Source organism: Polyodon spathula, chromosome 2, assembly GCF_017654505.1.
Source record: "Polyodon spathula isolate WHYD16114869_AA chromosome 2, ASM1765450v1, whole genome shotgun sequence".
Taxonomy (NCBI): domain Eukaryota; kingdom Metazoa; phylum Chordata; class Actinopteri; order Acipenseriformes; family Polyodontidae; genus Polyodon; species Polyodon spathula.
The window spans coordinates 77,712,498-77,725,396 of record NC_054535.1 but is presented as its reverse complement, the minus strand read 5'-3'; the positions used below and the strand labels follow the sequence as shown (position 1 = coordinate 77,725,396).

General features: G+C 37.6%; 1 protein-coding gene across 3 annotated transcripts in view; it reads right to left on the bottom strand.

The window, feature by feature from the left end:
- Positions 1-12,899, bottom strand: part of LOC121301016 (PH and SEC7 domain-containing protein 2-like) — a 117,584-nt gene that overhangs the window by 43,559 nt on the left and 61,126 nt on the right. For all 3 annotated transcript variants that reach the window (XM_041230093.1, XM_041230109.1, XM_041230098.1), the window contains one exon: positions 2,267-2,356. In XM_041230093.1, the coding sequence (XP_041086027.1) occupies positions 2,267-2,356 (90 nt within the window). The remainder of the gene's footprint in view (positions 1-2,266; positions 2,357-12,899) is intronic.

The window sequence follows — 12,899 nt, the reverse complement described above, 5'->3', positions numbered from 1 at the left end:
AATAATAAAATAAGTTACAAAATAACTAGGAATAATGGACATAATGGAATGGAATTTGTTTTTACTGGGGTGTGTGCCTTGGTCTCACTCCCAGAGCCAGGCTGCCAAAATCAGACTAAAAACATTTCACCTCACTAGACACACAAAGTATAAGCCAAGTGAAGAAAAATGCAATAAGTTAATGGTGGCTAACTTGCCACTCCGAGTGCAACAAGAACTACTAGCAGCATGGTCGTTTTTCCATTTTTCTTTTTTTTTTTTTTTTTTTTAATTTAGTCGTTGCCAATTATTTTTATTTAGGCTCGGCTGACTGCTACCACCCCTGCGCTGACTCGGGAGAGACGAAGACGAACACAAGCTGTCCTCCGAAGCGTGTGCAGTCAGCCAACCGCTTTTTTACACAGTGCGGATTCACCATGCAGCCGCCCAGGAGCTACAGCATAGGAGGGCAATGCAGCTCCCGGGCAGCTAACAGGCAAGCCCGCAGGTGTCCGGCCAGACTACAGAGGTCGCTGCTGCGCGGTGAGCAGAGGACACCCTGGCCAACCTAGACACCTCCCCCCCTGGCGACACTCAGCCAATTGAGCACCGCCTCCTGGGAACTCCCATCCATGGTCGGCTGTGGAATAGCCCACACTCGAACCGGCGACGTCCAGGCTATAGGGCGCATCCTGCACTCATGCAGAACGCCTTTACTGGATGCGCCACTTGGGAGCCCCCTCAGATATTGCATCTTTATATGGCCGATCCCTTTAATCTTACTTGGCAGGAGAAGCCATGACTATCCAGGAGAAGCCATGAATATCCAGCCCTCTGAACAAATCTGCCAATCCACACAGTGTCTGGGTGTGTGATGCACACAGTATACACATAGTTCAGACATTTATTACCATGTATTTATTTTCTTAGATTTCTACTGCAAACATTCTTGATCTCCTTTACACCAGGGTACTGCCACAGGCTCCCTCTCAAGTATGCATTAATGCTGAAAACAACCCTGAAGAGCGGGAGCAGGCAGCTGGTTTGGGAGCATTATCTAAGGCAGTGGTGCCCAATCCTGGTCCTGGAGGGCCAATGTCCTCCTGGCTTTTGTTCCAACTGTCCCCTTAAATTACTTAATTTGACCAATCAAGCACTTATTAGAAGCTTAATTGTTCCAACCTAGGGGACAGTTGGAACAAAAGCCACGAGGACATCGGCTCTCCAGGACCAGGATTGGACACCCCTGATCTAAGGGGAATAACAAATCAGATTGAAATGGTCTGTAAACATGAAATGTGAAACAAAAGTCATTTATCTCAAATGTTTTATTTGTTTATTTATTTTCGCACTAAAGACCTTTATTCCCTAACCAGCTGGCTGCGAGCACCCAACAGGGTTGTTTTCCGGGCTCCTGCTTTTTCTGAGCATCTTTCAGCTGTACCCTGCTATTGCCACTTGATGAACACGAAAAGAGAGACCAAGAACAGATTAACGAGTGAAAACTGCCAATTTAACACTGTTTGAATGCACAATTGTTCACACAGCGGCCTTCCATAATATCATCCCCTCCCACATACATTATGTGGCATTATCAGCTAGAAACAAACACAACCCTGTTATTCATCCTTGAGAGCAATGAGACATCTTTTGAGGCGCAAGACTAAAATGAAGGTTAGCACGATGCTGTACTGTACATGACTGCAACAGAACACCTACAAAAAGGAGAGAAACACTCTTACGGAAGACTCTAGATTGCACATAGATTTTATTAAAACTGGAAACAAGTCAAGTTCTTTACAAATGTTTGCATAATCAATATTAACTTACGGTTGCCCCACCATGTAGTTGAGTAAGACGCTATTATCTTAATGAAAACGTCGACGTAAGCGGTTCCTACAGTGACAATTCATGACTAATGTGTATTAGTACTATGAGCAATTAATTTGCTCTAGACAAAAGTAAATCGGTGGACAGGAACAGTGTTTTTATTACCACAAAAGGACAGCTATTTTAAAAACTACTTATTAAACTGCACACGTGTTTATATTGTTTCTCCACTTTCCCTTGGAAGTACAACAAATACAGTACAGTTTCAAATCTCTATATATGTCATTCACTTTGCATTTAAGGTATCTAACAAAATGTAAATAAAAATGGAAAACATTAGAGAAACCTATTACCATTCTTTATGAAAGTAAAGGTTTACATACCAAGTACTGCTATAGAGGATATTGTACATGTATAATTACTATTAATACTGTAACCATAATTAGCAGGGCCCTACCTTAAGGAGGTCTCTGGGGAAATCCTGCCCTCCATTCAGCCCATCCAGGTTGGTGATGAACTCCTGGCACGTCATCTTCTTTCCAATATTCTGAAATAATACAGGAACACGTGTCACCTCTTATCATTTTCCAACTTCTTCATTTTACTTGGACCATCATACTAGAGGAACATGTCATTAGTAAAACCGGAACCTTCACAATGTGTTGATTAAATGAATGAATGAACGAACGAATGCCTAATCAACACAGGCAGCCCAAAGTATCTCTCTCTTATTAAATCCTGCAGTTGGGGGGAGGGGGATAAACAATATAATCCTACAGGGCCAATGTTTGAACCCTGTCTATTACAGTATGTAACTAGCTAAAGTCTTAAATATGAACACAGCATGTGGGATGTCCAATACTTCACTGCCCAGTCTGTTTAGAATCAGTCCCACATGACCATCATCTATTTCCTCCATGTTGAACTGAGAGATGTCTTGTGTGTGTCTGAGACCATTGGGTTATGCACGTAACCTTGGTTTTGTAAAAAACCTTCCATATTCATTAGAATGAATATCTGAACATAATGAATACTGCTCCTTGAAATAAACATTTTATAAACAATTTCAGCAAGGTATTTGCTAATGTACTCTCTATTTCAATAAAATTAATGTGTGTGTTAAATTTTTAAGTTTGTATGTGTTTAATTTGTAATCCAAATAGGCCTGCAAGCACCAAGGCAAATTTGATGATACATGTTTCATTTTGTAGGTACAGTATCTGACATTTGGGCTGACATGGTTTGTTCTTCAATGTTTTGTGAAAGTGATGGTGCAGCCAACATAAACAGGGATTGTACGTGGGTGGTAACACATCAGAACAAGCTACATAGCAATGGTGTTAGAACAGGACTGTATATGTTACCGTAAAAAAGACAGTTTTACCAGTAAATGTCAACATGTCCGAAATTATGATTTATTGAAGCGTACTGGTAAATGCAGGTATATCATCGAAGATTTATTTATTCCTGCATATAAATTGCCAATTAACAAAATAAATCAATGGGTAGAACAATATATGTATTTCTGCATACAAATGTTCCATTAACATATAAACATTAATGGTCAAAGAATATATTTATTTCTGCATACACATTTTCCATTAACAAAAGTCATTAATGAGAGCAATTCAACATGGTATTGAACAATATTGTGATCCACTTATGTAGAACAACCAACATTCTGGTAAATTTCACAATGGTGTTGAAGGATATTGTACTCCAATTACGCAGTAGTTTAATGAAAAATAACATTATATTAATGCAAATTAAATCATTTAGGACCTTTGTTTTTTCAACAGAAAATCACACTTTGGTTATGACACAAAACATAACAAATACAGGCATAAAACAAAAACAAATAGAAGTAGATAGATAATTAATATGAAATAAAAATGGAAAAGTCATGATTGCATAAGTATTCAAACCCTTTGTTGTGGCAAACCTAATTAATTGAGCTGCACAAAATGACCTTAACAAGCCACACAATTAGTTGAACTGCCTCTGTCTGTGTGCAATATTAGTGGTTCACATGATTTCAGAATAAAAACACCTGTCTCTGAGGTTCCTTGGTCAGGTAGTGAATTTCAAGACTCAACCATGAAGACCAAGGAGCTTTCAAAGCAAGTCAGGGATAAAGTCATTGAAAAGCACAGATCAGGAGAAGGGTACAAAAAATATCAAAGTCTCTGAATATCCCTGTCAGCACAGTCTACTCAATCAATGGAAGGTGCATTGTACCACCCAGACACTGCCTAGATCAGGCCGTCCCTCCAAACTGAGCCGCCGGGCAAGGAGGAAACTGGTGGGGGATGCCACTGTGAGGCCAACGACAACTTTGAAAGAGCTACAGAGTTCAATAGCTGAGATGAGAGAAAACGTACATCAGTCTACAATATTCAGTACACTTCACAAAAGCAGCCTGTATGGCAGGGTGGCAAGAAGGAAGCTATTACTAAAAATAAGCCATCTCAAAGCCCGCACGGAGTTTGCAACAAAGCATCTGAGACACTGCAAAAATGTGACAAAAAGTGTTGTGGTAAAACAAGACCAAATTAGAATTTTTTAGTCTAAATGTCAAGCATTACGTTTGGCGCAGACCCAACACAGCACATCTCCCAGTCAACCCAATCCCCACAGTCAAGCATGGTGGTGGTAGCATCATGCTATGGGGATGCTTCACCTCAGCAGAGACTGGACAGCTTGTTAGGATTGAAGGAAAAATGGATGGAGTAAAGTACAGGCAAATACTAGAGGAAAACCTGCTTCAGTCTGCTAAAGACTTAAAACTGGGGTGAAAATTCACCTTTCAGCAGGACCATGATCCAAAGCACAAGGCCAAAGCTCCACTGGTGTGGCTTAAGAATAAGAAATCCTTGAATCCTACTGAGAATCTGTGGAAAGACTTGAAAACTGCTGTCCATAAGTAATCCCCAAGCAACTTGAGAGAGCTTGAGCAAATCTGCCAAAAACAATGGGCACAAATTTCACCAAGCCGATGTGCAAAGTTGGTAGAGACTTACCCAAAAAGACTCACGGCTGTAATTGCTGCCAAAGGTGCTTCCACCAAATATTGAGTTGACGAGTCTGAATACTTATGCAATCAAAATAGTTCAGTTTTTTCTCTTTGTTTTTGCTAACATTTACTGTAACTTACCGTACCCTTAGAAGTCTTCAGTTTGGGCATTCAAGTTTTGAATAACATATTAAGTTTAAAAAAATGTGTACGCATCATCTTGTAATTTCACAAAATGGGACACCATAGGAAGGGTCTGAATACTTTTGCAAGGCACTATATTTACTCATTGCAGCATGGTAGACTCTTGTGTAACTTGGAGCCACACAGGACTTACAATGTACGGAAGTACACAATCTGTCATTAGGCAATACCACTTGGTTATTCTTGAGATTTACCGGTAAACTTCCAAAGTAAATCAAGTTTAGGAAATGTCCTGTTTTTCAGTTTGTAACATGTTCAATTGTACAAAAACTTTTTTTTAAAAAATACAAATGTTTTTACATTTGTAACATCCGTGATTTATATATATATATATATATATATATATATATATATATATATATATATATATATATATATATATATATATATATACACACACACACACACACACACACACACACACACACACACAGTGCCTATAGAAAGTCTACACCCCCTTTCAAAATTTTCACCTTTTGTTGCCTTATAGCCTGGAATTAAAATGCATTAAAATATATATTATTTTTCATTTATCTACACATCCTACCCCACAACTTCCAAGTAAAAAAATATTCTAGAAATTTGTAGAAAATTAATCAAAAATAAAAACTGAAATAGCTCCGTTGGATAAGTGTCCACCCCCCTTGTAATTGCAATCCTAAATTAGCTCAGGTGTAACCAATTGACTTCAAAATCACACACCAAGTTAAGTAGCCTCCTGTGTTAAATTGTTGTGATTCACATGATTTCAGGATAAATTCAGCAGTTCCTGTAGGTGCATTTCAAAGTAAAAGACAACCATGAGCACCAAGATGCTTTCAAAAGAACTCCGAAACAAAGTTGGCACAGATCAGGGGATGGGTATAAAAAAATATCAAAGGCCTTGAATATCCCTTGGAGCACGGTCAAGACGATTATTAAGAAGTGGAGGGTGTATGGCACCACCAAGACCCTGCCTAGATCAGGCCGTCCCTCCAAACTGGATGACCAAGCAAGAAGGAGACTGATCAGAGAGGCTACCAAGAGGCCAATGACAACTTTGCAAGAGCTACAGGCTTTTATGGCCAAGACTGGTCAAAGTGTTCACGTGACAATATCCCAAGCACTCTACAAATCTGGTTTCTATGGTAGGGTCGCAAGAAGGAAGCCATTACTCAAGAAAGCTCACCTTGAATCCTGTTTGAAGGATGCAAAAAAACACTCAGGAGATTCTGTAGCCATGTGGCAAAAAGTTTTGTGGTCTGACGAATAAAATGGAAACCCAACACAGTGCATCACCCAAAGAACACCATCCATACCGTGAAGCATGGTGGTAGCAGCATCATGTTATGGACTGGGGCAATTGTCAAGATAGAAGGGAAAATGAATGGAGCAAAGTACAGAGAAATCCTTGAGGAAAACCTGCTGCCCTCTGCAAGAAAGCTTACACTGGGACGGAAGTTCACCTTTCAGCATGACAAAGTCCCAAAGCACACAGCCAAAGCTACACTGGAGTTACTAAGGGACAAAAAGGTAAATGTCCTTGAGTGGATCAGTCAGAGCCCCGACCTAAATCCAATCACAAATTTGTGGCATGACTTGAAGGTTGCTGTCCATCAATGTTCCCCAAGAAACTTCACAGAGCTTGAACAGTTTTGTAAAAAAGAATGATCAAATACTGCCAAATCTAGGTGTGCAAAGTTGATAGAGACCTATACCAACAGACTCACAGCTGTAATTCCTGCCAAAGGTGCTTCCACCAAGTATTAACTCAGGGGGGTGGAGACTTATCCAATTATGATCTTTCAGTTTTGTATTTTTAATAAACATTTTTTTTCTCAATAAAAACTTTTTTCCCCTTAACAGTGCGGAGTATGGTGTGTAGATAAAAATGCATGAAACTGAGGCACTGACAAAAAAATGTGAAAAAAAGTTCAAGGGGGTGTAGACTTTCTATAGACACTGCATGTGTGTGTAATTTATATATATATAAAACACTATGTAACACAATTTTTGTTCCTGGGTAGTAAGTGTTATTTCCTAATTGCTTATGCCTCAAAAGTATAGAAAATGGCTATTATTCCCCACAAACTTTGCTTTTGTGACCAGGACAGGTAAATTTCAAAATATCACTATTTCCAATGAGAAAATGGGCAAATGTGTCTTTTCGTTCACTTAAAGTCAGAAAAAAACAACATATGAATCCAAATTAACATGTATTTACACTAAAGTAATAAAAAAATGACTACAAAAGATTTAGAAGTAAGTAGTTTTTCGAGATTTACGATTATACTGTAAAGATATAGGCAAGATATTTCAGTTTTTTATTTTTCTTACAAATATTTCTCAATATAAAACCAATGTCACCTTACAATAACTGATTTTGAGTTTCAGTGTTTTAAAATAAAATATCGAACAGAACGAAATTTCAGTGTACCATTTGTAATTCAGTAATATGAGAGAATTGGTCAAGGGGTCTGAATACTTTTGCAAGGCACTGTGTGTGTGTGTGTGTGTGTGTGTGTGTGTGTGTGTGTGTATATATATATATATATATATATATATATATATATATATATATATATATATATATATATATATATATAATACAAACAGATACAACAATAAAAACTAAAACAGATATATACATATTATAAAAAAGTCATCTCAAACAAACATGTTTTTAGTCTGGTTTTAAAAACAGATGGAGTCTCAGCTTCCCTCATATGTGCTGGCAGCTCATTCCAAAGTTTGGAGGCTCTACAACAAAAAGCCCTTCCTCCCCATTTAACAATTTATTTTAGGGATTATCAGCAATCCCACATTCAGGAATCTACGATTACAATTGGGGCTATATGGGGTAAACAGTTCCCCTAACTAGGTTGGTGCCAAATTATTTAGTGACTTACAAGTATTCTAAAATCAACTCTAAAATGTACAGGAAGCCAATGCATAGAAGCCAGCACTGGGGTGATATGTTCCGTTTCTCTGGTTTTATTCAAGATTCTAGCAGCAGCACTTTACTGAATCAGTTGCAAACGAGACAATAAACACTTTCGGATGTCAGAAAATAACGCATTACAATAATACACTCTGGAGGATACAAAGGCATGTATTAGTCTTTCAGCGTCAGATGTAGAGATTACAGGTCTGTTTTGCAATATTTCTCAAATGATGAAAAGACAATTTTGTAATTTTTTTTACATGTTTCTCAAATAAGAGTAGGGTCGAAGATCACACTTACATTTCTCATTTCTAGTACAAGTTCAGAAGGTAGTCTGTTAAAATCTAGACCAAATGATTAAGGCTTATCTAGCTGGTTTGAAGAAACCACTAAAGCCCTTAATATCAGTAAGACAAGATACTATATTGGTCCCAAAAAAGGCATCACCAGGTTTTAGAGACAACTACAGCTTGGTGTCATCTGCATAAAAATGGAAATTTACTCCATGTTTGCTTCTAATATCACCCAGAGGGAGCATATAAAAAATAATAAAGGACATAAAATTGAGCCCTGTGGAACACCACAAAGTAATTCAGACAAGACAGATTTTTCATTCCCAATAAAAACAAACTGAGACCTATCAGAAAGATAAGACTTAAACCAGGATAAAACAACTCCAGATACACCCACAAAATTTTGCCAGTGATTGATTAACATAGAGCGATCCACGGTATCAAAAGCAGCACTTAGATCTAATAAAATTAAAACTGATAAATAAACCAGTCATTGCCAATTAATAGATCATTTAATACTCTAATAAGAGCTGTCTCAGTACTATGTGCATGGTGAAAACCAGACTGACATTTTTCATAGATGTTTTGTGTCAAAAACTGATGTAGCTGATTTGCAACTACCCTTTATAATATCTCTGCAAGAAAAGGAAGGTTTGAAATAGGCCTATAATTATGTAGAATTGTTGGATTCAAGTTAACCTGTTAAACCCCCAGCCTCCCACAGGCAATTTCCGCCTGGAGGGCTATGGCCTTAAATAAATCACATTATCTTCCAGTATAGGCAGCACAGGCATGGTTCAGGGCTTGAATTCTAGGTAACCCCCTGGCCATTAGGACTAAACAGATTTGATGTAAGTCCTACTCAGAACCACACTGGAAGGAGATATCCAGAAAAGAAAACATAAAAAACAAGAAACACTTTTCATTTGTTTATATTCTATCGTCATTTTTTCACCTTGTAGCACAGGAAAAGAGCCAGATTTTTTTCTAGTGCTTCTCCAACATGTCTACTACAGTGGATAAAAAATTGAAACAGATTGAATAAAGGGATCCAATTCTACATGAGTTTTTACAAAGCTAGGTCCAAGGGTCCCCAAACCTCTTCAAAAATAAATAGTGTAAATGTTTATGGCCAGTCATACACTAGTTTCTTGAGCAAGTTCTAAAAGGGAGGTTACCTTCTGGCACCTCACATGCTATAAATTGCCACATGAATTAGATTTTGTAATCCTCTTTTTACTTAATTTGTCCAATATTTCATTCAAAGGTGGCCTTTTTGGAGAGCTTTGGGGTGCCCGAAATGTATCCATGATGAGTATGCACGACAAATACTCTCAGTTCATATGCCACAACTGTCAGGTACATTGCTCTCACATAACTGTTTGTGCAGGAGAATGTTGCTACTGAGATTTTTTTGTAGCTCTCTAGGTGAGTAACATCACTCCTTATATTCATGGAAATATAAAAAAGTTTGCTAAACACTCCCATGCAATAATCTAAATCAACAAACATCAATGAGAAAATAATAAAGATGGCCGGGAAGCAACAATTACTTCTTGCAACTTGTATTGCACCGTAAAGATCAGGGACCGTACACAGCTGTACAGCAGATGAGACATGGCGTTGCTCTTTACTATGCAATAAAAATTGTTAAAAAAATATTATTTCTATGTGCCCCTTGAGAGTCAAATGGTTGCATTTTCTAATAACATTTACAGTAAAAATGCATATTAAAAATGATGCATCATAATAATAATAATAATAATAATAATAATAATAATAATAATAAATGTAGTGTGGATCCATTACACTTACAAATCCTGAAGAGGCTCCAACCCATCTTCAAATGCTGCTTCACAGATGTTGAATCAGCTCTCTCCAACCCAGAAAGTTGATAATTTTCGCAGTCACTTTCACTATTATCCATCTCCTCCAAAACTTCAAAAAGACTGAATCAACTTCTTTTGGGATGCTTTGGAACACTGCTTGCCATTTCGTTCGATTTTATAAATTTTAGAAATTGAAAAATGATCAGAAAACAGTAAGAAACCTTGATCCTAAGTGTGTAATACTGCGCTCTCGCTTGCAAATATGTGTCTTGTTTACATACGCACATTGATTACTCTTCAATGGATTAGGCTACAAACAAAGTCAAGGTATGATTGGACAGCTTGTGACCTCCCCTACAACGAGATCACGTAGATTTCACCATCAACAGATACATGCAAGGCCAGAGCAGCGAAACGCACAGCTACTCGATTGAAAGTTGTTTTTGAACCTTGAGGTACTAGACACATTGCGAAGGAAATACCTCAATGGTGAAATGGCGAATTCGAAAAATTCCTTTGCTGTTTGACGGTAAGAAAACAACGTTTTTGATATTGAGTCAGTTTTTTTTGCAGTTTTGCTTTTGTAATATTACAGATGATTTTTGAAACATAATGTGTAATTGCAGTACCATGTTCCGCCCGCGAAACAGGAGGGCATAAGAGGTTAACTGGGATTGTTTTTGCAGAATAATGTTTCTCACTAATACCTTGCCCTTCCCTAGATCTTAATCTAAAAAATCTTTTAGATAGTTTTCAAAATGTGCAGCGAGCCTACTTGCCCCAGTATTGTTCAAATGAAGCCCATCTTTATGACATAGTTCTTGGTGGTTTTGTTTTTTTTTAAGTCCCAGTTGTTAATGTATCCTATCTATTCTTGAACACACAACCCAGCTAACCAATTATTTATTGAATAAATTCTACTATATTGTTCATCACCTCTGCCAAAAACAGGCAGTAAATCAGAAAGAATGGGTTTGGAATTTAGCTCTTTCAGTTTCTTAGTTAGAGACTTAAGTCTTTGTTTCATCACTTCTGATTTTCTATCTTTTAAGTCATTAGTACCTACATGCACAGTTACTACCGGCCACTTTTATGTTTTATTGGAACCGTTTACCAGTTTGTGTATTCTAAGATCAATGTCCTCAATTTCTGCTCCTGGAAGGCAGGTTACAGAGCTGTTCAATGGATCTTTACGAGTGAAAGCACGATCAACATAGCACATCAGAGTCACCTACCAATAAAACATCAACATTTCGGTATTTAAGACTTGATATTTGTTGGATAATACAATACCCTCCGGTTATTTATTTTTAGGTGTTCTATGGCTTTTTCTAGTTGTCACCCATGGTCTATTCAAGTTAACATCCTCTCTACGTAACCCGTCCATAATAGGACATGCAGTGCTTGATAATGAGTTTGGTTGCTCGTAAGCATTTCAGACCAATAAGTTAGAGATCTCATCTACAATATCTGAAGTTAACCAGGTGTTGTTTACCTCATGAACATGGTTTTCTATAAACTGCTCATTTGTATATATCTCCGAGTGTTACGATTTAATTTTCAAGTTCAGCGACTTTCTGCATTAATGTACTTATAAGAGAACATTTCTGGCAATAAAAGACTTCCAAATATTGTGATGGATCAACAACTATATACATTTCGCATCAGCTGCACTTCACAGCACGCATTGCAGATTCCATATTTATTATAATACTCGCCTGATAATCATAACATTTTTTGTTCTCTCCTCAGTTCATCCCCAAATCTGAGCGGCTGCAGAATGCTTCCAAGTCGCAGACAAGCTCTGTACTTGTCGTGCCACACTCTGCATGCCCCGCTTGCCTGCGCTGTAGTTGTTATGAAGCCGTGAACCCTGAACTTTCCCGCAAGGTCTCCGCTGTCACCAGAGGTTGCAAGTAGTGTAGGGAGATGGAGTTGATTCAAGCTGTAGTTTCAGCGAGCAGTGTAGATGAACAAAAAGTGCGTGAGGTACACAGGTACACTAAACACAGTACCTCATTTGAATTAGTCCAGCACAGGAGTACACACAACAGTTACAGTCCAGCACAGAATCAAAAAAGCGTTGTTTATTATGTAAAGAGATTCGGTCAATAACTAAAGACATTTAGTTATTCTTGGTAAATGTCGACATTTAACAGTAAATCTTAAGATTTGCCAATATTCTGATTTTTACCGTAACATATATACAGAGCCTCTGCCAGTGAAAAAAATATAAGAATATGCATGTGTTAGCAAACCCCATAAAACTGATAAAGAAAAAATAAATAAAATAAAACTTACCACCTATTGAGAAAAACAAAGTACAGGAAGGAGATCCAGTGAAAAAGAAATTGTGAAGAGGAAATATGTGAAAGATTTGGTTAGTAATCCTCATGCAACTTGCATGCAAGAACATTCCAATTAGCAAAAGCAGAATGAATTTCACTTACAGCATGTCCTAATCAAATTCTAAAAGAAATTACCCAGAATATTCTTTCTAAAATAAATACGTGCCACTATATTTTAAGGAAGCTTATTGATCTTTATACAAAATCATGATATAAAAAGGACCCTAAGATTCCTCTTTCTGGCCTGTGGTACAAAATGAGTGCTTAAAGAGTTTATAGGAAGCTCTGGCCACTAGAAGGAAGATGCTACTGCAAAGAAAGAGGTGGGTATTGGGACGGACGGGGGACGGACAACTTCAGACTTTGAGGCAAGTCCCGGATTTAATCAGTTGAAAAGGAAAGAAAGAGAAATGAAAATGTAAAAGGGTTTCAAAGCTTTATATTGCCTCTGCACAGAAATAGCAAATAAAATGTTACATT